Here is a 27,969-nt window from a genome sequence, read left to right on the forward strand (position 1 = left end):
ATTTGAACATTATAATAGCTAAGTTATCAGTTAGGGTTGTGTTTTTTAGGGAAATGTTCCCGTTCTGGCTGCAGTCGTCTTCAGGCTTTGAATCCTCGGACTGGAATCTTACATGATCACTGCAGTCTTCATTGCTTGCATTTGGATCACCAGAAGAATAATAGCAAGCAACAAGGTTGGATGATGATTTTTACACAGAATAGATAATAATTCTGATCTTCTCGTTCCGTCTTCTGAAAGTACTTTCACATTTGTGGATTCTGATACATTCTACAACTCAGGCAGAAATTCCAAATTTCAATTTGTTATGTATAAAAATTTAGCAACATTTCATCTTATTTGTAGAATTTATTTTTAAAGATTAAAATGTATTAAAAAAAATTAGATTGAAACCTTGCAATGTATTCTTTTACTATCTAATTAAATTCTCCTATACTAATTAATTTATGGTTTATAATTTCTGAAATTATTCCACATAGTTTATTGTTGTAGCCATCATTTTAATCCTGCAATATTCCCAGTTATTTTACTGTGTTCAATAGTATTGAGCTTGTCACATCTGCTAAGTTTGATGTTGCATAAAATCAGACTCAATTACAATATAGATGAAATGAATATAACATAGTTTCTCTCAGACAGATGAAGAACTCAGGCACATTTAATTTGTGTTGACATCTTTTGTATCTGAATTGAAAAATGATATTTCCTTGAATATTTATATATGATTAATATTATTTATTAATAAGTTTATAAAAGTGCATTTATTTCTGTTGGATCCCAAAGTATAAACATTAAACTAAAATGTTCTTAATAATTGTGAAAGGGTAATGTAATACTATAAAAGGAAGTTATTTATTAATCACTTCAGATATTCTGTACAATTTGGCCCTCAAGGGGTAGTTCAAAAAATACCAGTTAAGCCTTGCTAGATTCGAACTGTTAGATATACTTTATATATTAGTCACAAGCTGTGTTTACAGAAAGTCTTATTACATTTCTATCACTCTTGTCATGTACAGACAAGTTGGAAGATATTACTTACTTTTAGTTTACATAGTAATATATTTTGTAATTTACTTTCTGAATTTTGAGCTATGGTAGAGAAAGAACATGGTAATTTAATAATCTAGTTTTGGACACTTGAGGAGATATTCAGTTATTGCTTGCATGTGTTTGTTGATACAACCTTGCCAGTTTTATTTTGAAAAAAAATCAAAACAAAATGTCTTGTCAAAATACAAACACTCTTACAGAAATCTCATTTCATGTTTCACTATCTCCAAGGACTTTGGTTCTACATCACTAACATCAAGCTATATTTTTCTTATAATTTATCACCTTTCTGGCTAATATACTAAAATGTGTTTCCTCTGTGATTATTAAATTACTTTTTTAACGGTTTCTAGAGTATGCCTCATATGTAAATTCACAGTTTTCTGAAAGTCTTTGTAAAGTTACTTTGTTTAAAAAAAAAAGAACAAAAAACTAAAGAAAAGTCTATGGTCTCTTTTCACAAGACTTTTACAGAATATTTCCCAATATTTTCTCAACTTTTATCTCAATATTTCCTTCACTTTGAAGTGTCTTATTTACTTGTTGTTTCATGGAGGATCTATTTAAAGTTCATTTCTAGTTTTGAATTTTTGAAACAGCATAAAGTTTATTTTGGGAGTTCTGATTCTCATTGCTTGTTTTGTGCACATTGATCACACCAACTGCACAACATAGAGTTCTAGCTTGGTCCTTTACTGCACACCCAAGAAAGACATTTTAACTGTGTTGTTCATGTTTGACAGCCAATAGAAAGCCCTTGAAGAAGATACATGTTGCAAGTTATTGTAATTATTGAGAAAAAAAAAATTAATTATTACTAAAATAACTGCTGTAAAAAAAAAAAAAAGAATATTTGCCAGTCTCCAATGAAGTCTTCTGAGCTATTTAAAGAATGGAACAAATTCTATGGTGACTAAGAAAAAAAGACATGCAGAAAATAGTTTTATGGAAATTAAATATAGGAATTGATACTATAAAGTAGCTTTGATTTGCAATAATAATGAAGAAATATTTTACAGTTCTAAATAGAGACGAAAATAAAAGATGGTGAAAATAAGAAACATTTCATCAGTTGTACTGATAAAAGAAACAAGTTGCTTTTGTAATTCAAAGAAAATGCAAATAATTTTAACACAAATATTCTAAATAACTTTATTGTAATTTTATTTTACCATATTCCAAAATAATAGCATTTATGTTCAAGTTATATCAATGAAATTGTTTTGAATGATGCAATGGATTGAAGTAGTATTTAATGAAAAGAGAGAATAAATATTGATTAAAAAAAAAACTAAAGAAATAAAAGCAGGCTTTCAATATTGACAGTGAATTTCCAAATTCATTAACAGATGTTCAACAATTTTCTGTTGTAGATGGCTTACCTGAAGTGTTCCTTGATGAACAGATGGAACTGTTAAGAGCACTAGAAATGTCCAGATTGCAGTACATGAGAGAAACTGGACTTCTCAACATTCCACAAGCAAATTCTGAAATGTATACTTTTTTCTTTGTTACTTAATATTAAAGAAAAAATAATAATTTCGTAATATTTATTTTTTGCTATCTATAATCCATTTCTTTAATAGACATCCAATTGTCCTATCAACTGAATAATCTACTTAGTGAGTTAGAATTCTTAGTGGCTGTGTTCCAGTAGCATAAATGGAAGCAGGACAGTCTGTCCCAGGCAAGATTTTTGGATCTGCTGTATAAGCCAAGCCTGTAAAGTATTATATTTTTTGTTGGGACTCAACTCAAGGGCTGCCCTGGCAGTACACACTTTAGCCATGCCACTGCTGTGTATTCCACAAACACATCTTTAACATAATTCTCTAATAGAATTGGTGACATAAGTGTAACATGGTTGGCCCTTAAAATTACAGATTACAGCCTAACTGATGGGCTTCTATACAATGTCTGTCTACCCCAAATCTATTCATGGAGCTTGGGTAGAGCCAAAGCTATAGTAAATGTGCTTCTCCCAGATGTTACACATTGGTACTGAACTCAGGACCACACAGTTGTGGAGCAAAGTTCATATCATTGTGGACAGTTAACTACCTAAAGTGATGTTGAATAATTCAGTACATCTAATGATGATCAGGAATGGTCATTTGATCAACATAATGTAAATATTGACCTGTGTAATGTAAATATTAACCCTTTAGCATTTAAACTAGCCATATCCGGCCCCAATATTCTACCTGCTTTATGTTCAAACTGGCCAGATTAGGCCTTTCTCACTTACTCTACAATATTACTTTAAAAATAAACAGTTGCATCATTAAAATCTCAAAGCTACAAGACAATGCCTTATTAATTCAGAAGATGTGAATAAATAAGCATTAGACTTGACAGATATATCTGAATGCTAAAGGGTTAAAGCATTTTTTTATAATCGCTAAAAGTAATATTCTTGAATTAAAAAAAATAGTAATTTTATTAATAACCCATTAAACAACATTGCTATATTAAATATGTAAATGACTGAGATAGTTCTGTGGCACTGGAAATTAAATTATTTTAAATATTTCCAAGTAACTTGATTTCAGTTTTATTGTAATTTTCTAGTGATATCAACTCCTTAGATGCTCAAGATAATGGTTTCTCCACTGCTGCTCCTAATCCAGGCTTGAATGAATCTCATGATACCAATATGTCAGAACCATTAACTACTAATCAAACTGACCAAAATTCTACAACTGAATTCAGCCACCAACTTCAGACCATGCTGTCCAATATTTTAAATGGTAATTTTTATTTTTTTATTTCTTTTTTAAATCTTTGCCATCTGATAAATAATTCTTTCAACTTAATAACTAATTTAGTTGAATTGTAGATCATAGTTGAAAGGCTTGACAATTTATTAGAGAGAAGATCCCCATGAAATACCCTCTTTTGATGATTATATCATGTAACCTAATGAGTAAATTAATGTGCTAAAGAAAACGCCATTGACAACAAGGCTCTGAAATACCTCAAAGGAACAACATATAAAATGCCCTTTGCTTTTAGAATTAAGTATTTTATGTTATAAGGATGTTTATTTTTTACCATAAAAGATATCATTATTGTTAAAAAGTTTCAGAAATTATCTTCTTCTTCTTCTTCTTCTTCGGCAATGAGCCAGCAAAATCGTTAGGACATAGCACAAAATGCTCGGTAGCATTTTCCTCCAGCTCTGTAAGTTCCGAATTCAAATCTTACCAAAGATGATTTTGTCTTTCAACCTCTCAGGGTCAGAAAACTATAGTACTAGTCAAGTACCGTGGTTAATGCCATGAGCTAGAATCCTCCCACTAAAACTGCTAGTCTTATATCAAAATTTGTAACCGTTGTTATTATTAAGGCACCAAGCCGGCAAAATCAATAACGCATCAGACAAAATGCTTAAAGGCATTTCTTTTGACTCTTTACATTCTGAGTTCAAATACTCCTAAGGCCAGCTTTGCCTTCAATCATTTCAAGGTCAATAAAATAAAGTACCAATCAAGTACTGTTATCAAGTTGTTTCCTCCCCTAAAAATTACTGGCCTTGTGTCTGAATTAGAAATTATTATTATTGAGGGGAAGGAATTAGTCAATACCCCTGACTCCAGCAGTTGACTGGTAACTTTATTTTATCAACCTAGGAGGGATGAAAGGTAAATTTGACCTCAGCAGGATTTGAACCCCAAATGTAAAGAGCCAGAAGAAATTTTACAAAGCAGCATCAGAAAAAGTGCCTTGTGGTGTTTGCCTCAGTTCTTTACATTCTAGGTCAAAATCATATGAAAGTCAACTTTTCCCTTCAGCCTTCCAGGGTCAAATAAAAGAAAATACTAGTCAGGCACTGGGGTCAATGGTATCAACCCCTTCCCCACAAAATTGCTGCCCTTGTTCCAAATTTGTAGCCGCCTGCTGGCAAATTTTTAGAAAAGGTGGTGAGCTGGCATAATCAGCATGTCAGACAAAACGCTTAGTGGCAGTTCATCCTTTCAGGGTCGATGAAATAAGTAGCAGTTAAACACTGGGGCGGGGGGTGACGTAATCGACTTAAACCTTCCCCCAAAATTCCTGGTCTTGAGTCTAACCTTAGAACCATTCTTATTTTATGGTGGTGATTGGTGAGCTGGCAGAATTGTAGCATGCCAGGCAAAATTCTTCTGACTCTTTACATTCTGAATTCAGATTCTGCCGAGGTCACCTTTGCCTTTCATTCTTTTGAGTTTGATGTAATAAGTACCAACTGAACACTGGGGTCAATGTAATCAATTAGATCCCCTTCCCAGTACCTCCTGACCGGCCTTCGTGCCGGTGGCACGTAAAAAGCACCCAGTATACTCTCGGAGTGGTTGGCATTAGGAAGGGCATCCAGCTGTAGAAACCCTGCCAAATCAGATTGGAGCCAGGTGTAACCATCTGGTTCACCAGTCCTCAGTCAAATCGTCCAGCCCGTGCTAGCATGGAAAGCGGATATTAAATGACGATGATGATTATTAAGGTGGCAAGCTGGAAGAATTGTTAGCACATCAGACAAAGCACTTAGTGGCATTTCTTGAGTTCAAATCCTGCTGAAGTTAACTTTATCTTTCATGTTTTCGGGGTCAATGTAATTGACTATCCCACTCCACCCCCACAATAATTGCTGGCCTTGTGCTAAAATTAGAATCATTATTATTATTTTGCTATTATTTATCACTAAGCTCTTTTTTATAGTGTAGCTCTGAGCCTGCAGACCTATGAATAGTTACATTTCAACCTCAAGCATCTCATCTTTTCTCATACAGTCTATCTTGAACTACATTATCTAACAGGTTTTTTGTTTGAAAGACAATAGGGTGTGATTTGAAGGCAATATAGCTCTTATTTCTGGTGAGCCAAATGACCACGCAATGGAGCTCATTGACTTCATTCAATTTTGTCAAGTAAAACACAATTTGAATTGTCAGATTTTAACCTGCGAAAAGTCCCTCTATTACGACTCTAAAATGGGACTATTACATTTAAGTATCTCACTTTATGTAACCTTTAGACATAGCCATTATGAGATAGCTATTTAAAGAATCCTAGGAAATGTTTAAATTTATTGACCTGATCAATCAACTCATCAGAAAGTTTTTAAAATTTTCAATGTGTATTTCAATGACTGGTGTAGCAGCATCATAGTCAACTGCTACAAAGGTAAAGGTGACGCTTTAGATACAAATAATTACAGAGGCATCAAGCTGTTAGATCAGGTTATGAAAGTTACAGAGAGGGTCATAGCCCAACTAATTAGGGAGCGAATCAATTTAGATGAGATGCAGTTTGGGTTTGTGCCAGGTAAAAGCACTACTGATGCCTTATTTCTAGTGAGACAGCTGAAGGAGAAATACCTAGCTAAGGATAAACCTCTGTACCTGGCTTTCGTTGACATGGAGAAAGCCTTTGACAGGGTCCCCCAATCCCTTATCTGGTGGTCAATGAGGAAACTTGGGATAGAAGAATGGTTAGTGAGAGCTGTGCGAGCCATGTACAGAGATGCTGCCAGTAAGGTGAGGGTTGGAAATGAGTACAGCAATGAATTCTGGGTAGAGGTAGAGGTCCACCAAGGTTCCGTCCTCAGCCCCCTCTTATTTATCATAGTCCTCCAGGCAATCACAGAGGAGTTCAAGACAGGTTGCCCCTGGGAGCTCCTCTATGCTGATGACCTTGCCCTAATTGCGGAGTCACTATCAGAACTAGAGGAGAAGTTTCAGGTGTGGAAGCAAGGTCTAGAATTGAAGGGCCTTAGAGTCAACCTAGCTAAAACCAAAATCCTAATAAGTAGGAAGGTAGATAAAACACAAACCCCTTCAGGTAGATGGCCCTGCTCAGTATGTAGAAAAGGAGTAGGTAGTAACTCTATAAGATGTACCCGGTGCAAGCTATGGACACATAAGAGTTGCAGCAACATCAAAGGCAGGTTAACTAGGAAGTTAGTTTTTGTTTGTGGCAGATGTTCAGGTGCAATAAAGACTAAACAAACAGGAAACAACTTCTATCTCATTCCAGGGTGAAAAACTAGAGGTAGTCGATAGCTCCCGCTATCTGGGCGACCAAGTTAGTAGTGGGGGTGGGTGCGCTGAAAGTGTAGCTGCTAGAATAAGAATAGCCTGGGCAAAGTTTAGAGAGCTCTTACCCCTGCTGGCGACAAAGGGACTCTCACTCAGAGTAAAAGGCAGACTGTATGACGCATGCGTACGAACAGCCATGCTACATGGCAGTGAAACATGGGCTGTAACTGCTGAGGACATACGTAAGCTCACAAGGAATGAAGCCAGTATGCTCCGTTGGATGTGTAATGTCAATGTGAATACCCGTCAGAGTATCTTGAGAGAAAAGCTGAACATTAGAAGCATCAGTTGTGGTGTGCAAGAGAGACGATTGCGCTGGTATGGACATGTGGTGAGAATGGATGAGGATAGCTGCGTGAAAAAGTGCCACACCCTAACAGTTGAGGGAACCCGTGGAAGAGGTAGGCCCAGGAAGACCTGGGCTGAGGTGGTGAGGCAAGACCTTCGAACATTGGGCCTCACCGAGGCGATGACTACTAACCGAGACCTTTGGAAATGTGCTGAGCGTGAGAAGACCCAGCAAGCCAAGTAAGATAGTTGCCAGTGCCCCTGGACTGGCACATGAGATGCACCATTTTGAGCGTGGCCGTTGCCAGTACCGCCTGACTGGCTCCCGTAGGATTTTCAAGCGAGATTGTTGCCAGTGCCCCTGGACTGGCTTGTGCGGGTGGCACATAAAAGACACCATTTCGAGCGTGGCCGTTTTCGTGCGGGTGACACGTAAAAGCACCCACTACACTCTCTGAGTGGTTGGCGTTAGGAAGGGCATCCAGCTGTAGAAACTCTGCCAAATTAGATTGGAGCCTGGTGTTGCCATCCGGTTTCACCAGTCTTCAGTCAAATCGTCCAACCCATGCTAGCATGGAAAGCGGACGTTAGACGATGATGATGATATAAAAATAAAAACATAAGTACTCTTTCTTCTTTCAAAATACAGACCATTACCACTTAAAAGTTAATTTTAGAAAGAGACCTCTTACTTAATTACTCCATGCAAATTCTTCACCTTTCCTGAATTTAAGGAATATATCTATGTGTAATTAATGATTTGGCTGATAATCTACAATACACATGCAAGTAATAGGTCGCTCTGTAAATCTGAGCAGTTATATATCTGTGCTAGTAGAGGAAAACAAAAATGATTAAAATAGAGAAACTAAATTAAATTCAGCTTGTGTTGCTCATGAAAATTTCTTACGGTCTTATTCTTTCAGAAGCTGTAGAACAAATGCAGTCTAATTCCTCTGATGTGTGGGTTAAGAGAGATTTGTCCAAAACAGAAAATGTGGATCCTGCAACACCAGTAAAAAGTCCTAGCAGCAATGAGAACATCCTTTCAAGATCCTGTAATTCCAAAATGTCATTACAATCCGAAATTGCAACTGAAGAACTCGAGCAACTCGGAGCTTATGCAGGAGCCCAAACAAAACCACTACCCGTATCACCCCCCTCCACTAACTCTTGTTTTGGTATTATAAAGGATTTATCAGTAACAAATATCCTTGCTACAGATGAGGATAAGACCAATAGCTTTTTGAATAAAGACTTCAGTTTTGGCATGAAAAAAAATGAAATTAGCACCCAATTTCAAGATGCTTCAATCTCTCAGAGTCGTTCAAAATCTTTTGACAGTTCAACCGAGTTAAATCAGTCATTAGATATTTCAGCTAATAACTGTTTAAAAAAAGTTGAAATGACTGCTGACTGTAGTGATGGAGAGAATGAGAAGCCTACAGGTAAATCAAACTTTGTTGAGAAAGCCCAAATTACAGTAAAACATTTCGACACAGATTGTGTGTCTTTGTTAGAAATATCACAAAATTTATTACACATGACTGAGTCATTATTCGAAAATAGTGAGCAAGATATTGCAGTTGATTCATCCACAGAAGGTCCTAATGAAACCAACACATTTAAATCACCAGAAGCAAGTACCAGAGACTTAATTGTTAACGATCTAAACACAGTGAGGAATGGTAATGAAGATCAGGTGGATGAAGGTTATGGTAACCAATGCACTGCTTCCTGTGATCCAGCAGTGAGCCAAGAGGTAACTACAAGACCAAATAACACTACCAAAGACCACAATGAGGAAAGCAATGGCCAATATTTTTCTGTTTAATGTATTTCTTTGAGAAGGAAAAAAAAAAAAGAACAAAAAAAAAAAACATGCCTAGCATTGAAATTGGTGAATGGGTTCTATAGAGTATGGAAATTTAGAATGTAATGCTTTTGAAAATAATATTGCATGTGGCCTGCATTTCTTAATTTTGAAAAAAGGTTTTTAATGGTTGTAGAAGGCATTCATGTCGGTAAACTTAAAAACATTTACCTCAATTGTGATTTTTGTATTGTTGATATTATATCAAAACTTGTTGTGTACAAACAAACCCTATATATATGTTTCAAATTTGATGAGAATCTAGACTGCAATATACCACCTATTTTGATACCAGCCTCTGTTTCTATGGTCATTCATATTTTTGCATTTTGGTGAAGAAATAAAACTATCTCTCATTATTGCCAAGTTTTTCCCCCCCCAAGTCACTCATTTTCTCTGTTTACTCAAAAGTAATCAAAGTAAAAATACTCTTAACTTTGTTTTCTGTTGATCTGTTATTTCATCTTCTAATGCCAAAAGGTGATCAATTAACAATCTAATATTAGCATCATCATTATTCATGAACTGTAAGAGATTTACTCCCTTGGTATGGAGTATTCTGTCTTTATATCTTTATAAACTAGTACATTTCTTGACTCAATAGAATATCTTTCTCAAACACACCTTGTTCTCCTCCTTTATGTCATCCATGTAATGCTATAAAATCTGAATTTAAGCACCAGTTCATAAGGGGGAAACAGACTACATTATTACATTGAAACTGTGTAGAAATAGACAACCATCGAGATTAGCAGGAAGAAGGAATTATTGTTGAGAGAGTCAATGACACTTCAAATATTTGCAGATAGCAAGAAGAATAAAGATAGTTTTGATTTGAAGGATGAAGGTAAATGTTGTGTTATTAGAAATGGGATATATGTTCTGATATATTGTAAAGAACCAGAAATTTTAGTTTTATTAATGATAATTGACTAAATATTAGAAAAGAAGTGAAAGACATAAGACAAGTTGGGGATTGAAAAAAAATGGCATTATCACAGATCAAAGAGAATATTAGATCCAAGGTATTTCGTTTAGAATATAGGGAAGTTTAGCTAGAAAAATCACATCCTTCTGTAAAAGTTTTTTTTTTCTTTTAATCGGTTTGATCTAGAAGTAGTTGTGCCCATAGTCTGTGCAGGCTCCCCTAGACCAATGAGATAAATAATGTTAATACTACTATTACATAGCTGACAGCTGCAGAAAATACATGGGCAGAGGTGGAAATTCCAAAGTCAACAGTCTAGATGGAAAGGACTCAATGTAGGGGTTAGTCAGACCCAGAAAACAACGTGATGAGAAGGAGAGCAAGTGAATTGGGAATGGAGGCAGCATGAGATCAGCCAATTCTTGGGGAGTAAAAGGCATCATACTAACAGGTGAGAAAGCAGAGTGAGGAGACTACACATTTACAGGACAAAAGCTAGAGTATGCCAATCAGGTGAGCAAAATTTATTTGGAAAGGTGTAGGTAGAAACTCCATAAGATGTACCCTACCCAGTGTAAGCTATGGCACATAAGAGGTGCAGCAATATCAAAGGAAGGCTAACTGGGAAGATAATTTTTGTTTGTGGCAAATGCTCAGGGGCAATAAACACTGAAAATATGCAGAAACAGTTTCCGTCACATGCCAGGGAAAAAAAACCAGTAGTTGAGAGCTTCCATTATCTAGGTGACCAAATCAGGGTGGATGCTCTGAGAATGTAGCTGCTAGAATAAGAATAGCCTGGGCAAAGTTCAGCGAGCTCCTACCTCTGCTGGTGACAAAAGGCCTCTCGCTCAGAGTAAAAGGTAGACTGTATGATGTACGTGTGCAAGCAGCCATGCTACATGGCAGTGAAACATGGGATGTGACTGCTGAGGGTATGCATAAGCTTGCAAGAAATAAAGCTAGTATGCTCTGCTGGGTGTGTAATGTCAGTGTGCATACACGACAGAGTGTAAGTGCCCTGAGAGAAAAGTTGGACATAAGAAACATCAGATGTGGTTTTAAGAGAGACGACTGTGCTGGTATGATCATGTGTTGCATATGGATGACAGCAGCTGTGTAAAAAAGTGTCACACCTTAGCAATAGAAGGAAACTGAGAAATGATTAGGAATTATTTCTGCTGTTAAATGTGACAAAGATTGGTATCAAGGTTATGTATGGATGAAGCTTGAATGCAGAAGTTTAGGGGAGGAGGAAGAGTATGAGAGACAAAACCGAACCTTGGAGCACACCATTTGTAACAGTGGATTAGAAAAAGATTCTTAAACTTACATTGAGCTGTCATCTGACAGGAAGCAAACAATCCTAGAGATGAATGGATTTTATAGACTGGCAGTTTCGCTTAAGGATTCACAGGTCAGACACATAGCTGAATGTGTTACTGAGGCAACAACTATTCCCAACAAATTTCCCAAATGGAGGTGGGAGTACTGCTTAGTAATAGAGAAGAAAAGTTCACCAGTAGGTCTGATATTATGAAAGTATATAGTGGTGGTCATTAAGAAAGAAATATGTTTCAAGATTTTGGAGAGGGGTATAGGTAATGGCTAACTCCCTCAACTTTGAGATGTTGGAAATGAGTGCAATATGTTGATAGTTGGGTGGGTTTTCTTGAGAATGGATCAAAATTATAGGATATTTCCAATGATCAAGATATCATTGTAGAGAGAGATATTGATCTTTGAGTTTAGTGAGGATAGGGGCATTGATTGTCAGCACTAGTAGCCTTGTTGGTTTGAAATGAGCAAAGATGCTTTCACACTTGGTATGTATCTGTATGTGGTGGTTAGCCTGGTCGAGTGGAAAGCAATAGTTTTGGAGAAGATTTAATGCATAGAGTTAGATACAAAATGGGTTGCAAATGAGGAGGCTTTTGCTACAGGAGCACCATTAACAGAACTATTATTGTTTAGAAGTGGAAGGCAAAGGATTCTGTAATGTATGAAATACTTTTGACAAGGGACTAAAAAGAATGGCAGCATTTTTAAAGAAACATCCTTTTGAAGATGATCCTGAAGGAATTATAGTGCATATTAAAAGATGCATGGGTGAGTTCCTGCAAGTAATGTAGGCCATGTTCTTTGTTTCAACTGCTATAGTGTAGCTGTATAAGCTATAAGTGATCCACTTGAAGGATTTGGGGTGGTGAGATTTCGATATGGATGAAATGTGTAAGGACAAACCTAAAAAATTAATGAATTAAAAATTGTCTTTAGTTTTATGTCCAGGTAAAATTACTACCTGTTTTTATAGCAAGTTGATGCAGGTAGTTTATCCCTTTTCCCCTCAGGCTCCCAGTTCATGCAATTGAAAAAAAAAAACATTTATGGGATGACCAATAATTAGTAAACTTAATAACTAGCCTAACCTAATGTGTTAAATCCTCTTACAATATGATCATCATCATGAATTAACATCCGTTTTTTCCATACTGGCATGGGCCAGACAGTTTGACAGGAGCTGGAAAGCCAGAGGGTTAGATGAAGTATATATACTGACAGGAGTAGTTACGTTAGAACTGAAAGAACTCCAATCACTGGGATATCTTTTAGTACCATAGGACCCAAGAGATGTTACCTAGATTGTGGATGAGTAGTGAAGATAAGGCAAGAGTCCTGCAGATTCAAGAGTTGCAGAGAAAGTGATAGTTTGATAAAAGATAGGTTTGGAGGTGAGATCAAGCATGTTTGAAATATGTGTGTGCCAGTCAAGGATTATAAGTAGGGGACAAAATGCATAAAATACATTAATGTAGAGAGTTGAGGATTGTGAAAGAATCAGAATGAGATGAATATGCGAAAGCCAATAAACATCTTATCATCAGAGTTTACATTCATGAAAGATTTTTATCAGTGTATTACTTAATGTAGGTCAACAGCTTATCACTTTTTGGAAGCCAGACTGATCAAAAAAGATGGAAAGAGAGGAGAATCTATTATAAAAAATAAAAAGTTAGTTTTGCTAATAAGAGAAAAACAAATTAAAAAAATAAAAATTTTTACTCTAGTTTTCTAATTAATAAAAAGGTTGATAAATGTAAAGCAAAGTAACAAGATTTGGAATTGCTATCATCAATGTCGGTATTAAAACTAGAAAATTAAAGATGATTTCTGATTCATTACCTTTTTCTTTTAATGTATTTCTCTTGTTTTGACCAATTTTGACTGTCACATTCGTAAAATATTTCAGTAATTATTTCTTCCTTTTTCAATCTGTCAGTTATCAATCTAACAAGATAATTAATGTTCCGTGGTTTAGTGTATCCATCAACAGATGACCACTACTACTATGGACAAATACAAAGAGAAAATTCCAAAATGCAATTTGAATATTGAAGCATGGCCACATGGTTAAGAAGCTTGTTTTGCAACCATGTGGTGTCTTGGGCCAATGTCTTCTACCAAGCCTATGAATGCTTTGTTTGTGGAAGTCCATTATAAATATATGTGTGTGTGTGTGTGCATGTGTTTGTGTTGTTTTTGCCTGCCACCACTTGACAACCAATATTGATTTGTTTACATCTCAATAATTCAGCAGTTCAACAAAAAAAAAAAATCAAAAGAATAAGTATCAGACCTGAAAGGAAGGGAAGTACTATAGGCACAGGTGTGGCTGTGGTAAGAAGCTTTCTTTCAGGCCAACGAAAGCATTGTGAGTGGATTTGGTGGACAGAAACTGAAAGAAGTCCATCGTATATGTGTGTAACATCTGCCTTCCATATCATTAATAGTATTGGGTCATCCCATAAATAATGCAGTTTTTTATACTTTTATTTTTTTAAATTAAGATAAAATTCTTCTTTAATCTAAAATATAATCTCCATTTTCTACAATGCTTTTCCATCTATCTGGTAGATTTGCAAGGCCCCTTTTTCAAAATTCACTTGTCCGTGATGAAAAATACTCCTCCAGTACTGTTCTGACCTCAGCTACAGAATTCGTATTTTATCTGTCCAAATGATTTTGAAGACTACGGAATAAATGATAATCAGATTGGGCAATATCCAGCGAATAGGGTGAGTGGGGTATCATTTCCCATTCAAACTGCTCCAGCCTTTGGAATGTCATCCTCACTGTATGTGACTGAGCATTGCCTTTCATCCTTTCAGGGTCGATAAATTAAGTACCAATTGCAAACTGGAGTCAATCTAATCGGTTGAACCCCCACTCCCCAAAACTTTCGGGTTCTGTGCCTAGAGTAGAAAGAACTGATGGAAGAACACCTTTTGTCTTTAGACCAAAGATGGTCATTTTTTTCCTAAAGCTGACTTAAGCTGCTCACAGTAGATCTCCTTTGTTATCATTTGGTTAAAAAAGTTCAAAGTGGACTAAACCTTTCATATCCCACCAAACAGATAACAACACCTTACGTGGGCGAAGACCTTCTTTAGCTTGGGGTGCTAGTGTTTCTCCTTTCCCTACCCACTGTCTTCGGTGACATTTTTAAAGAGAACCCATTTCTTGTCACCAGTCACTATTCAGTCCAAAAAAGGTTCATTCGTGAGACATTAGAGCAAAGAAGAGCACACATTCACTGTGTGTGTGTGTGTGTGCGATTAAACTTGGAAAGTTTGTGAGGAACCCATTGATCCAATTTGCTGACTTTTCCAATGGCACACAATGTCGATGAATAGTCGAATGACTAAATCCAAGATTCTCAACAGTTATGATGGGATTTTGTTCCAAAGTTTGCAGGACGTCCTCATTGAGCTCTATGACAAGGCTTGTCTTCTAGGCTGAAGTTTCCAGCTTGGAATTTCTAGAACCACCGTTGATACTGGCTTACACTTATTGTTCGGTCCTCATATACTGCATTAATATTCCTCACACTTTTCGTTGTGTTGTTGCTTTTATTGAACTCAAAGCAAAATATGCTCTTCCATTATAGCTTTGAGAAAATAACTTAAACTGAAACTCTTCAAAGCTTCCACTAAGAATAAGGTAAAATTACTACCTTTTTTTGTTAGCAAGTTGATGCAGGTAGTTTATCCCTCCCCCCCTCCGGCTCCCAGTCATGCAATTGAAAAAAAACTGCATTATTTATGGGATGACCCAATAATTAGTTAACTTAATAACTAGCCTAACCTAATGTGTTAAATCTTCTTACAATATGATCATCATCATGAATTAACATCCGTTTTTCCATACTGGCCTGGGTTAGACAGTTTGACAGGAGCTGGAAAGCCAGAAGGCTGCATTAGGCTCAAGTCATGTTTTAGTACGGTTTCTATGGCTGGATGCCCTTCTTAACACCAACTACTTTACAGAGTGTACTGGGTGCTTTGTATGTAGTGCTGGCATTGGTTCTGTAGTATGTGACACCAGCACAAGTGCTTTTAATATGGCACCAGCATGGATGCTTTTTCCATGGTGCCAGCACAGAGTTTAGAAAATATTATTAAACAATATGTTAGTAAATCAATAACTATCTTACCAAATCTCTATCCATTCCAATAAATCTTCCTTATGACTCGAAGCCTTGCGTGAAATCTAAACACTTATAACCTTTTCCACGCCTAGTTCTAAATACCCACATGAAAGTGGTGTAGCTTTTTCACCACCCAGCAATGAGGATTTCACATCTAGGAATAGATTAAGTCCTACACATCAAAATTGATTCAATTGTGAAAGGAAACCTTAACACTGTATGACTGACAAGTCTTTTTATACTGCAATAAAAGCAGGTTCCTTAATATGAAACAGAGGCAGATACAGGTTTTGTAGTGCATGAAACAGAAAGAGCATACAGTTACACACTCCCCACCACACACAAGCTAAAATCAAAACATTGAAAGAGCAGATCAAATATGCTGTATTGTAAATATGACAAATCCAAGTAAAACACAATTTTGAAACAATGATGACTCAATATCCATTCTTTCTGAAATTACAAAATGGCATACAAAGACAGTTTAAAGAAAAACAAAACAAAATTATATTAAAGATAAAAATCGTTTATGTAAACATTTTGTTTTTATTTAGTGCTATAAAACCACATAATTTAGTTAAAGACAGGAAGAACTTAGAAGCATAGCTCAGATAATTAGTATCCCATCGTTTCAGTTTGTAAACAGAATAAAATTAATTTAAAAAGGAACCCAACACATACTTCCAATATAAATTGACTTCTTGATCATGGAATTGGTAGCAAGAATATTATTAATCAATTAATGGGAAATTTGTTTGATCTTGTTAATATTGAATTTATATGTGTGTATTATATCTTAAACTTTTTATTATTTTAACTTAAAAACTAAGATCTAATTAAACACTTAGGGTAATTAGCAAAAGAGAAATATCAGCAGCTCACATTAATCAAAAGAATTCAAGATCTATCTTCTTACACTTGTTTCAGTCATTTGACTGTGGCCATGCTGGGGCATGAACACATGTTCACCTGGTCGAAAATTAAGTTAAAAGTAAAAGTTTGTATCTTTGGAAGTATTTTACAGGTTCCCATTTCTTAAAAGTTATGTACAATGCTGTAAATAAACATATAAACTCAGTATAATATATAAAAAAAAGAAGAACAAAATCTCTAATACAGTAATTAAACAAATATAGCAATTAGAGAAATTAACATTTATAATAAGTTATTTCTAATCTCAACGTTACAAAATTTCTCTTGCTTTAAAAATGAGTTCAAACTATAAAAAAAAAAAATTACATATCTTTTTTTTTTCAATTTTTAAAAAAATTTTAATTTCAATGATCATTTTTCCTCCCTCCCTGTTCTGAGTGAGAATTAGTATAGTAATTGATAATGCCGTATATATAAATTAGATGAAATAAAATAAGCTGTTCAATAACTGAACAAAATTTGTAATCACACTGATAACAGTAGCCAATGTGCTAAATAAAATAGTGACCCCTAACTTTACATGTCACATAAACAAAACTGTTTGCTAAAGAAACTTTGCTAATTTCTGCCTGAAGTTTTATTTATTATTTTGTTAGAGGAGGGAGGTATAGAGGAGAAAAAAAAGCAGAAATATAACAAATTTTTTTCATATCACAGATCAACTGCTTATTGGTTTTTCTTTTTCTTTTCTGACTGAAGCCATTGTAGAGAATGAAAATAGGGCCCTGTGGAAGTTTTAACGTCTAAATTATTCCAGATAGCATTATATTGTTCTTTGCCAAATCCAAAGTAAGAAAAAAAAAACTAGACTAGTGTATCTTGTACATCAGTGCAATGCTTATAAAACTCTCTCATCCCTTTTTAACTCAAAAGAACTATTTAATATACAAGACATACAGATCTCTTCTTTCTCTCAACAGCTTATTTCATACACTGTCGGCAGCAGACTCGGCTCTGATCTTTTCAATTTCTTGTATCACCTTAGAGAAGGAAGAAGGATTTTCAACATTAGTTTTTGCATGAAAAAAGGTTTTTGATGGATTTGATAATTTAAATGAAGAATGAAGTAGATATGAACTGTCTGAATAATTAATTCAGCAAGACAAAAATCACTGGATGGTAAACAGCCTAAGTGTTTTGGCATTAAAAACTGCACTGGTAAACTGCTTAAGGTTTTGGTGGCTTTGAATTCCTAAAAAATGTCCTTCTTTCATTCGAGACTGAATATTGGGTAGGTAGAGAAAATGAAGTGGATTCTGATGTGGATGAAGATCTTTCAGAAAACCTGCCTGTTATGTGATTCAGAGCGCGAATAGCAGTGCCATTTTTCTAAAGCAAAAAGAAAACAAAAAAACAAACATCATGCAAAACTCAACTCAAAGTTAAATAAAACAAAGTAAAGAAAGACGACAAAACAAAAATAAAAGAATAAAGAAAAAACTGCACAGATATTTTTAGTGTTCAAAAATACAACAAACAACAAAGTGGATTATTATTGTTATTATTAATAGCGCTGAATATCTTAACAACAACAATTACATAATTTACAATGTATATTCAATAACAGACTCCATTGAAGCTACTAAAACATCTTGAAAGATGATAGACAATCAAAAAAATAATCTTTTATATGACAATAAATTATTGGACTTGGTCTTTATCTTTAGAGACAAAACATTTTATTTAAGATTTACATTGAGATTATGTTTAAATCTGTTTGACGTCCAAATCATCATCAGATGTATTGTTTCCTGGACACACTTTTATACTTTTACTTGTTTCAGTTGTTGCACCATGGCCATGCTGGGGCGTCACCTTACAGGGAAGGGTTTAGAGCTAAACAAATCAATTCAAGAACTTTTTCTTTTTAAGTTTGCTACTTATTTTATCAGTCTCTTTTTTGTTAAAATGCTAAGTTATAAGGATGTAAAAAGACCAACACTAGTCACAAAGTAGTAACACATACACACACACAAAATATTAGATTAAACTTGAATTAAGAACCCTTATTTCTGAGCTAAGGGGTAGTAACATTTTTATCCTCTAGCCCACTGACAGATGTACAATATATGCTACACTTTAGCATATTTATATTTCAGTAAGAACAATAATATTAAGCTTATCTTAGTAGTTGGTTATCAGCGAGCCTTAAATATTTCCAAAGTTCCTACACTGGTTCTTTATTAAATATGGAAGTTTCATTTTATAGTAGGATATGATTTCCTTTCTAACATCAGAAAAGTACAGCTTCTATGTCTACCTTTTCATTTTTACCTTTATAATTTTTTTTATAAAATGCATAAAATATTATCAATACAATTCTTGTGTTATAACCATTAATTCTGGTGGGAAATTTTCAAAATGTAGCATAGATGTATATATTTTAAAAAGTAATGCTTCATCTCTGAAGATGAGGTCAATAATCTGGATAATGATAATCAAATTAGAATGGACTAAGCAAAGCAGGAGTATACACAATGACGGAAACTGTTGCTGAAAAAATCACAGATAATCAAATTAATTACCAATAATTCATCTCAGACATTTTCATATAAAATCCTTTTTTTTAGTCTTACTTTATATTTCCTGTAATCATCATCATTTAACACCCATTTTCCATACTGGAAGGGTTGGACAATTTTTCAGAATCTAATAGGTCCAAAGATTGTAGTATGCTCCAGTGCCTGCTTTGGCATGGTCTCTACAGCTGGATGCTTTTTCTAATGCCAACCATTTTAGTGTGTACTGGGTACTTTTCTTCCATGCCACCAGCACTAGTGGGTGGTAGAGGTGAGAGGAAGGAAATCGGGTGAAGGGCCCAGTTGCATATATATACACACAGCTCTACTAGAACTCAGTTTTGTCAAGGTGGACAAGTCTCCTTCAGAACTGAACACTGCCAATCATCCCAGTTCTTTGTCATCACCTCCATGAGATCAGCCATCACCACTTTGTCTCAGTTCTACCTGGGACTTCTTCCGCAAGCTCCATTCACATTAAATGATCAGCAGGATAACTTTACAGCTCTTTGAAAAGCAGTTCCATATTTAATTTGTCCAATCCATACTGAGTTGTAATGTTTGTCTATTTAAAAGCCATACAATAAGATACCAGGTTCAATTCCATTGCATGGTATCACAGGTAATCATCATTTTTACCATGACTTCAGGTCAATCCAAGACTTGGGAACAAAACTGATAGAGGGGAAATTGTGAGAAGCCTGTCAGATGGAGTGTGCCTGTAAGTCAAGGATCTATCCTTGTCACACAGTGACACGCTGATTTTAATTGAGAATTACATTAAGGGTACATGTGTCTGTGGAATACTCAGCCACTTACAAGCTAATTCAATGAACCAGTAGTTGAGCTAATCAAACAACCAAATATTCATTACTGAAATGAACAGTGGTCCATTTATTTAATACCGTTAATTCCAAAGCTATGGACATTTATTTATTTATTTAATAATTATATCAGATGAGTAGGAAGGAGTAGCACAATTGATACACCCTCTCCTCCCACACAGGCACGAACAATGTTGGTGAATGTCAAAAGTATGAATGAGACAGCCTGATCGAAATGCTGGCAATAAGTTGTTATAGGTCATGAAAATATACCTCACAATCATAAAATATTCATTTATTAAATTAATGAGACCTACATATTTTGTGGTGCTAATTGTTAAGAATATTTTCACAAAATTTGGTTTGTGTTACTTCAAAAGATAAACTTTCAATTTATTTCTAAAACATTAATTTCTAAGAATTATCTAAAATGTCATCTACTTATTTCATTACTAATTAATAAAACATCTTTTCTAATTGATTTCCCTGTCAGAGAATTACTACTACTATTACGAGAGATTTCATACAATCTTTTTCAGCACACTGAGGTACGAGTTCTCTCCCTTGAAAGTACTCGTCATTAAATCTAAATAGTTTTGGAGGAGATTTTTTTTTCTATCTTCACGTTGTTGCTAAACATTTGAATGTAAAACAACAGAACACAGAGCAACAATATGATTAGTATTCTCTTTCTCTCTCTCTCTCTCTTTCTCCATCCCTCCCTCTGTGTGTGTGTGAAAAAATTCTTTTTTAGAATTGGTTTTTGAAATACATACAAAGCTATCAGTAATAGCATGTAAATATTGGGTTGAAAAACCCTTTTGGATAAAGAAAAAAAAACCAAAGGGTGTGCATAGGATTCGAACTCACGTATCCTGTAGACATGATGGGCGTTCTATCATTGTACCAGAGCAATACTTTGAAGTTCTCTCAAAAGTTTATAAATTCTTATGATGTCAACTATATATATATATCCACATATATCCTCACTAATTATACACAGAGAAAGAAACTTATTGAAAATAAAACAAGTTATCTGAGACAATATTATTTAATCTTATACACGTTTGTGTGACCACATCTCCATGTTCTCATGTTGTTCGGGTCTACTCAACTGAACTGAGTAGGGGCTGGTTGCTGTTGTGGCCATCTCCATCCCACCAGCTGTCACATACTGGATGTTCTGCAGGGCAAAAGGTGTCTATGCTTATGACTACATAAGCACCTAAAACATTAACTGAAAGCATGGTACATGCAATCAAGTCATACTTGTACACGACTCTGTGTGTGTGTGTGTGTGTGTGTGTGTCTGTGCGAGAGTGTGTATGTGCGAGAGTGTATGTGTGTGTATATACGCACACACACGCAGAAGAGATGTAGATATATATATATATATATATATATATATATGTGTGTATATATATACACACAAAGAGTGTGTGTGTGCACGCATGTGTGTGTGTGAAGCGGCTGTATGGTAAAAATTTGCTTCCAAATGGCATGGTTTCAGATTCAGCCCCACTGAGGCATTTTGCGAAAGTGTCTTCTATAGCACTGGGCCAACCAATGCCTTGAGAGTGGATTTAGTAGATGGAAACTGAAAGAAGTCTGTTGTATGTGTGTGTGTGTATGCATAACTTATGTGTGTTTGTGTTTATGTTTGTTCCCCACAACAGATAGACAACTACTGTTGTTTTGCTTACATTTCTGTAATTTAGAGGTTTGGCAAAAGCAACCAATAAAATAAGTACTAGACTTTAAAAAAAATATATATATACAGGGGTCAATTTTTTCTAAACCCTTCAAGAGAGTGCCACAGCATGACCAGCCTAATGACTAAAACAAGTTAAAAAGGTGTGTGTGTGTGTGTGTGTGTGTGTGTGTGTGTGTACGTATGTATGTATGTATATATATATATATATATATATATATATATATATTGTAATTTTATTATTTAAAATTTTATTACTACCTTCCTAAAAAGTTGTCACTGGAAGTAAAATATTTTTGTAAAATTAAAACTATCTCTGCATCTATATTTCAATATTTTGTCTTGATTTTATATGTGAAAATATTGCTGGCTTAACTCTTTCCATAATTAACTGGAAAATTATAAAAAAAAAAAATAAACTGACTTCTACTCCAAAATAAATATCAACGCCACTGAAGTGAAGCAATGTATAAAATGCTTGTTCATTAAATTCAAAATCTAATCTGAATGTTTGAAGCATAAAAATATTATTTAATCGATTAATAACTAAAATCAGTGTTTCTCAATTATTTTTTGCCAACGGACCTCTTTCATTCCTATCTTACTTAGGGGAGGGACTCTCATAACCATTCGATATCTAAAAACTCCTCTCATATTTTAATGATTAAACATTATAAGGAAAATTTTAACAACAAAGGCCACCAAGAGCTATATGGAGCCCAGTTGAGAACCACTGGACTAAGTAAAGCTAAATCACACAAGATATATTTTTCACCAGTTAGATGTTGATAAACTTTTAACATTCATTTGAAATTGTTGCAGTTTTAGTATCAACTTGTAAATACTTCGTAATTCATATGAATATATATTATGTGTGTGTGTGTGTGTACATACATACATACACGCATATGTACACACATATTTAAATGTACATATATGTACCCAATATATATATATATATGCACATGTATGTATATATGTATAACTGTGCCAAGGGCAAAACACAGTAAACTGAACTTTTGATAGAAATTACACATACATATGCATGGAGTATAACGTAGAGTTTTATGCAGCTAATATCCAAGAGATCCATTGAATGAAATTATTTCATAAGGAATATATAAAAAGTCAGAAACATGAGAGGTGAATGTATTCATTTAATCACTTGATATCCTTAGGATTATGGCCATTTCACAGTCTTCATCATGTAATCATTTCAGTGTATAATAAATACTATTTTACATGTTGGCACCAATATGCATGCTACACACTGTACAATACAGTTGTACATTTATGAAATGGTTGTAATCCTAAGGATATTAAGTGGTTAAATAAATATATTCACCCATGTCCAGTAAGTTCACTGTCATCAATTCACTGTTGTTTTTCCCTCCCAATAAAATAGTTTTAACTATTAATGGTGAGATACTATTGATATATTTTCTCGGTAAACTTTCCTCATGGTGAATTGATGGTGGTGAACTCTCCTGCAATGAATTGATAGTGGTGAACTTACCTATTATAATCATATTCACCTCTCACACTTCCTGACTTTTTAAGGATTAGTCCTTGATAGCATAGTGGCAAGTATTCCTGCCTATCATGTGAGAGGTACAATAGGTACAATTTCCCTTCAAAAGAGGTTCATTATTTGTAGGAGTAGGTATGGTTGTGTGATTAAGACGCTTGCTTTGAAACCACATGGTTTGGGTCCAGTCTTACTGTGCAGCACCTTGGACAAGTGGCTTCAAATGTAACCCCAGGCTGACTAATGTATTGTGAGTGAATTTGGTAGATGGAAATTGTGTGGAAGCCTGTTGTGCATGTATGTGCATGTGTGTGTGTGTATATGCATTTACATGGATGGGTGCATCCTTGTTTGCCCTACATCCACTACTTGACAACTGATGTTGGTTTGTTTACAACCCTGTAACTTAACAGTTTGCCATAGAGACTGAAACAATAAGTTCCAGACTTAATAAAAAAATAGATACTGGGGCTAATTTGCTCAACTAACATTCTTCAAGGTAGTGCCCCAGCATGGCCACAGTTCAATGAATGAAACAAGCAAAAGAATATATAATATGTGTGAGTGTGTCCATTATATATATATATATATATATATATATATATATAACATACACACACACACACCTACATATGTGTATACAGACACATGTTTAAATACATGTATAGGTGTATGAAGACAAACACGCTCAAACATATATATCATTCCCCATTACAGTAGCTGAAGTATTATAAATAGAAATAAGTATGACTAGAAGACAACTACAACCCAGGAACCCAACAAGATTAAACACCCAACACACACACACTTAAAAGTCATAAATAATCATCTATTATATCAAAAGAATCAAGACAACTTACAGACGTTTCGAAACATCAATAATTCTCTCATTTTATAAACTACACAATTTCTACAGTGATTGATTAATGATAGAAATTATTTAGCTCCTAACTAAAGAAAAAAAAAATCTGTCTTTATCAGTTCAGTTAATTTGATGTAGATGAATATTGATTTGTTACTAAGGCAAAACACACAAATTTATAGCAAAGGTGGAGGTGGGTATGTGTGTGTATATTTATACATATATATATATATATATATATATATATAACGTATACATATGTGTATCATATAACGTATACATATGTGTATCATATAACGTATATAAGAAGGATATCTATTTTCTTAAAAACTTTTTACAAAAATTCCCAGTATAAAACTTCCATCAAAAACTAATAATAGAAATATCACAATGAAGAACAATTAGCTTGCTGAGTTTTTCTTTTCAATTTTTTTTCTCTTCTTTGTAATTTTCTGTAAATAATATATTATGTTTGTATGTGTTCTGTTTTTTTTTTGTTTTGACTATATATTTATTTACATACAGTAAACCATGTTAATTAGGAAAACCAGTCACAGTTATACAACAACAGAAATATAAACAAACAAATCGAACGTCATTATACAGTTGTCATATAAATACAATAATGCCTCAATACAAAAAAATTCAGCTTCCAAAAGCAGATGTAAATCAAAGTATTGCAGTCATGTGTAATGATCAAAGGTTACAAAGAAAAATTTGAACAACAGTGCAAGGCAAATAGAGAAAGCAAACACACAAAAACAAAACAAAATAAAAATGGATAATAAAAAAAAAATTCAAATAAATAAGGATAAAATCATGCTAAATGCCAGAGAAAGAAAATATTGTCATTCCAGAGACAGGAATAGAATCCTTTAGCTAAGACATTGAGACCACATTTGTGTATAAGAAGGAGGATGCAAAGGAAGTAGAAAAATAGAAAAATCCTTTTTATTACAGGCACAAGGACTGAAATTTCCAGGAGAGGGGGGGGGGGAACTAGTTGATTACATCAATCCCAGTGTTAAGCTGGTACTTATCTTATTGGCCTCAAAAGAATGAAAGGATGAAAAGCAAAGTCAACCCCAGTGGAATTTTAGCTTGGAATGTAAAGATGGGTGAAATACCACTAAGAATTTTGCACCGTGTGCTATCAATTCTGCCAGCTCACCACCAATGATATAATCACAAGGCCTGAAATTTGGTGGGAGTGTGGGGTGGGGGAAGTCAATTAGATTGACCCCAGTACACAACTGGTACTTAATTTATCGACCCTGAAGAGATAAAAGGAAAACTTGACCTCGGTAGAATTTGAACTCAGAATGTAGTGACAGGCAAAATACCACTAAGCATTCCATCTAGTGTGCTAACGATTCTGCCAGCTCGTGGCCTTTCTGCCAACAATGGTGATTTTAAATTTTGGTACAAGGCCAGCAATTAAGTGGAGAGGGAAAGTCAATTGCATCAACCCAGTATTCAACTGGTATTTATTTTATCAACCCTGAAATGATGAAAGGTAAAGTTGACTTCACCCAGCAGACTAAGGATTCAGCCCACTTGCCACCTTAATAATAACAATCCCTTCTACTAAAAGTACAAGGCCTGAAAGTTGGTGAGAGGGGGACAGCTGATTACATTGACTCCCCACCCACCCCCAGTGTTCAACTGGTACTCATTTTATCAAACCCAAAAGGACAAAAGGCAAAGTAGACCTTGACAATTATAATAATAATCCTTTGTGATAAAGGCACAAGGCCTGAAATTTGTGGGGAAGGGGAGTAGTCAATGACATCAACTCCAGTGTTTCACTGGTACTTAATTTATTGATCCCCAAAAGAATGAAAGGCAAAGTCGACCTGGGCAGAATTTGAACTCAGAACATGAAGACGGACGAAATGCCGCTAAGTACTTTTGCCTACTGTGCTAACAATTCTGCCAGCTCGCTACCTTAATAATAATAATGATGATGATGATGATGATAATTTCAAATCTTTGCCACAAGAGCAGCTTGGGGGAGGGGATTATGTCAATTACATTGACCCCAGTGCGTAACTGGTATTTATGTAATCAACCCCAAAAGGATGAAAGGTAAAGCTGACCTCAGTGGAATTTGAACTCAGGACATAAAGATGGATCAAATATCACTAAGCATTTTGTCCAGCATACTACCTATTCTGAAAGTTCATCTTAAAAACTGCTTTATTGGGGATAGCAAAGATTTAGAGACTGGTCCCTGGATGTTAATTATTGTAGACGACGCCTGTGAGACAATTGACAACAAGCTGTTATCTGCTCTTACAGAATTAAGAGCAAGTGAAATTGAGAGCTCTGAAAAGTGAAATGAAAATAATAAAGAATATAAAGAAGATATACTCTGTTGGTTTCAGCCAAGTGCAGGGTGGTCATGCAAGGATAGGGAGACACAAAGCTTGTGATTTGATCCCAATAACTTACTGATACTTATCTTAGTGATAAATGAAAGGTGAAAACAAACCATCAGCAGGATTTAAATGCAGAAACATGAATGGACAAACCAGATAAAGTATCTAATCTATTTTACAACTCACTACACAAGTCCATTATTCAATTGATGGAAAATGAAATAAAAAGCAGACTCAAAATAAATGAATCCTATACAAGGAGGGATATCAAAAGAAGGCTTGACTAAATTGTACTCTCAGTTTATGTCATTTTCTACAATTATTCATATAAATTAAGTATTGCTTGTATCAGTTCCATGCATATATATAATCACCTTGTTTCTTTTTATTCTCAAGTTAGACCAAGTTTATCAATATCATGATCATCATCTTAAAGCCCACTTTTCCATGCATGCATGGGTCAGACAGAGTTTACTGAGGTAGATTTTTCTATAACTAGATACCTTTCCTGTTGTCAACCTTCACCTCTTTCTAAGCAGAATACTGGAAATGAATGATGCTGCTTGTATGACAGTGACACTCATCTAAACTATCAGGTGATGTCAGCACACACACACACACACACACATACAGAATGAGCTTGTTTCAGTTGCCAACCCCCATAATCCACTCACAAGGCTTTGGTTGGCCTTGGGCTATAGAATACACCTGCCCAAAGTGCCATGCAGTGTGACTGAACTCAAAACCATGTGGTTGGAAAGTCAACTTCTTAACCACACAGCCCTGCCTGCAGCTTACTCAAACCAAATATCATCAACCTATTCTTTGTAGTTCATGTGGTAATGGTGGAGCTCAATCCTTACAATCAAACCAATGGAAACATAGTTACTAATTAGTTTTCCATATTTACTGACACCATATGTCAGTCACATCTCTCAACAGAAGTGTCACTGTTTATTAGTGATAGACTGAATTTGAATTCAGACAGCACAAAGTCAGAACACATCACAACATGGCATCCTGGCCAATATTCTAACAGTTCTGCCCATCCCACATTCTAGATTGATATTTTCTTTTATTAAGCCACTAAAAGGATGACAAGCAAAATTGTCCTCAGCAGGATTTGAACACAGAGTGTAAAGAGTCAAAACAAACACCCCATGGTATTCTGTCCAGAACTCTAACAGATCCGTCGAGTCAGCATTAATTGCAACAAATCCAATCATTAATTGCTGATATTTATTCATCCAATTAGTAATAATGTGACTTGTTCTCATTATATCTTGAGTAGCTTCATAACACGTGCAGATAACTCATCATCTGCACACTTTACAAGCATTTAAAACTGTTCAAGTAATATAGACTATGATCAGTCAGTTAGAAAATTAATGCTAAGAGTAATGATACATGAAATCCATAGTAAAATAGATATTTATATCGCCACACAAAAAGGAAATTGTTTCAAATTGTAGAAGTGAAAAATAGAGGTAACAAAAGGGATCTG

The 27,969-nt window shown here is 34.9% G+C and overlaps 2 protein-coding genes across 18 annotated transcripts in view; one reads left to right on the forward strand and one right to left on the reverse strand.

Annotated features, from left to right (window-relative positions):
- Positions 1 to 9,730, forward strand: part of LOC106874304 (ankyrin repeat and IBR domain-containing protein 1) — a 303,299-nt gene extending 293,569 nt beyond the window's left edge. For 3 of the 6 annotated variants that reach the window (XM_089338084.1, XM_089338091.1, XM_089338097.1), the window contains 4 exons: positions 50 to 175; positions 2,427 to 2,547; positions 3,625 to 3,803; positions 8,345 to 9,730. In XM_089338084.1, the coding sequence (XP_089194210.1) occupies positions 50 to 175; positions 2,427 to 2,547; positions 3,625 to 3,803; positions 8,345 to 9,252 (1,334 nt within the window). In that variant the 3' untranslated portion in view covers positions 9,253 to 9,730. The remainder of the gene's footprint in view (positions 1 to 49; positions 176 to 2,426; positions 2,548 to 3,624; positions 3,804 to 8,344) is intronic. The other 3 variants (XM_089338105.1, XM_089338113.1, XM_089338118.1) reach the window with 1 other exon arrangement.
- A 6,487-nt stretch (positions 9,731 to 16,217) lies between these two features.
- Positions 16,218 to 27,969, reverse strand: part of LOC106874322 (myosin light chain kinase, smooth muscle) — a 145,806-nt gene continuing 134,054 nt past the window's right edge. For 6 of the 12 annotated variants that reach the window (XM_052965923.2, XM_089338128.1, XM_089338169.1 and 3 more), the window contains one exon: positions 16,218 to 17,620. In XM_052965923.2, coding sequence (XP_052821883.2) covers positions 17,567 to 17,620 — 54 coding nt within the window. In that variant the 3' untranslated portion in view covers positions 16,218 to 17,566. Of the gene's footprint in view, positions 17,970 to 27,969 lie in introns of all 12 variants that reach the window. The other 6 variants (XM_052965921.2, XM_052965919.2, XM_052965922.2 and 3 more) reach the window with 1 other exon arrangement.

Source organism: Octopus bimaculoides, chromosome 2 (genome assembly GCF_046866305.1).
Source record: "Octopus bimaculoides isolate indiv1 chromosome 2, ASM4686630v1, whole genome shotgun sequence".
In the NCBI taxonomy this organism is placed as follows: domain Eukaryota; kingdom Metazoa; phylum Mollusca; class Cephalopoda; order Octopoda; family Octopodidae; genus Octopus; species Octopus bimaculoides.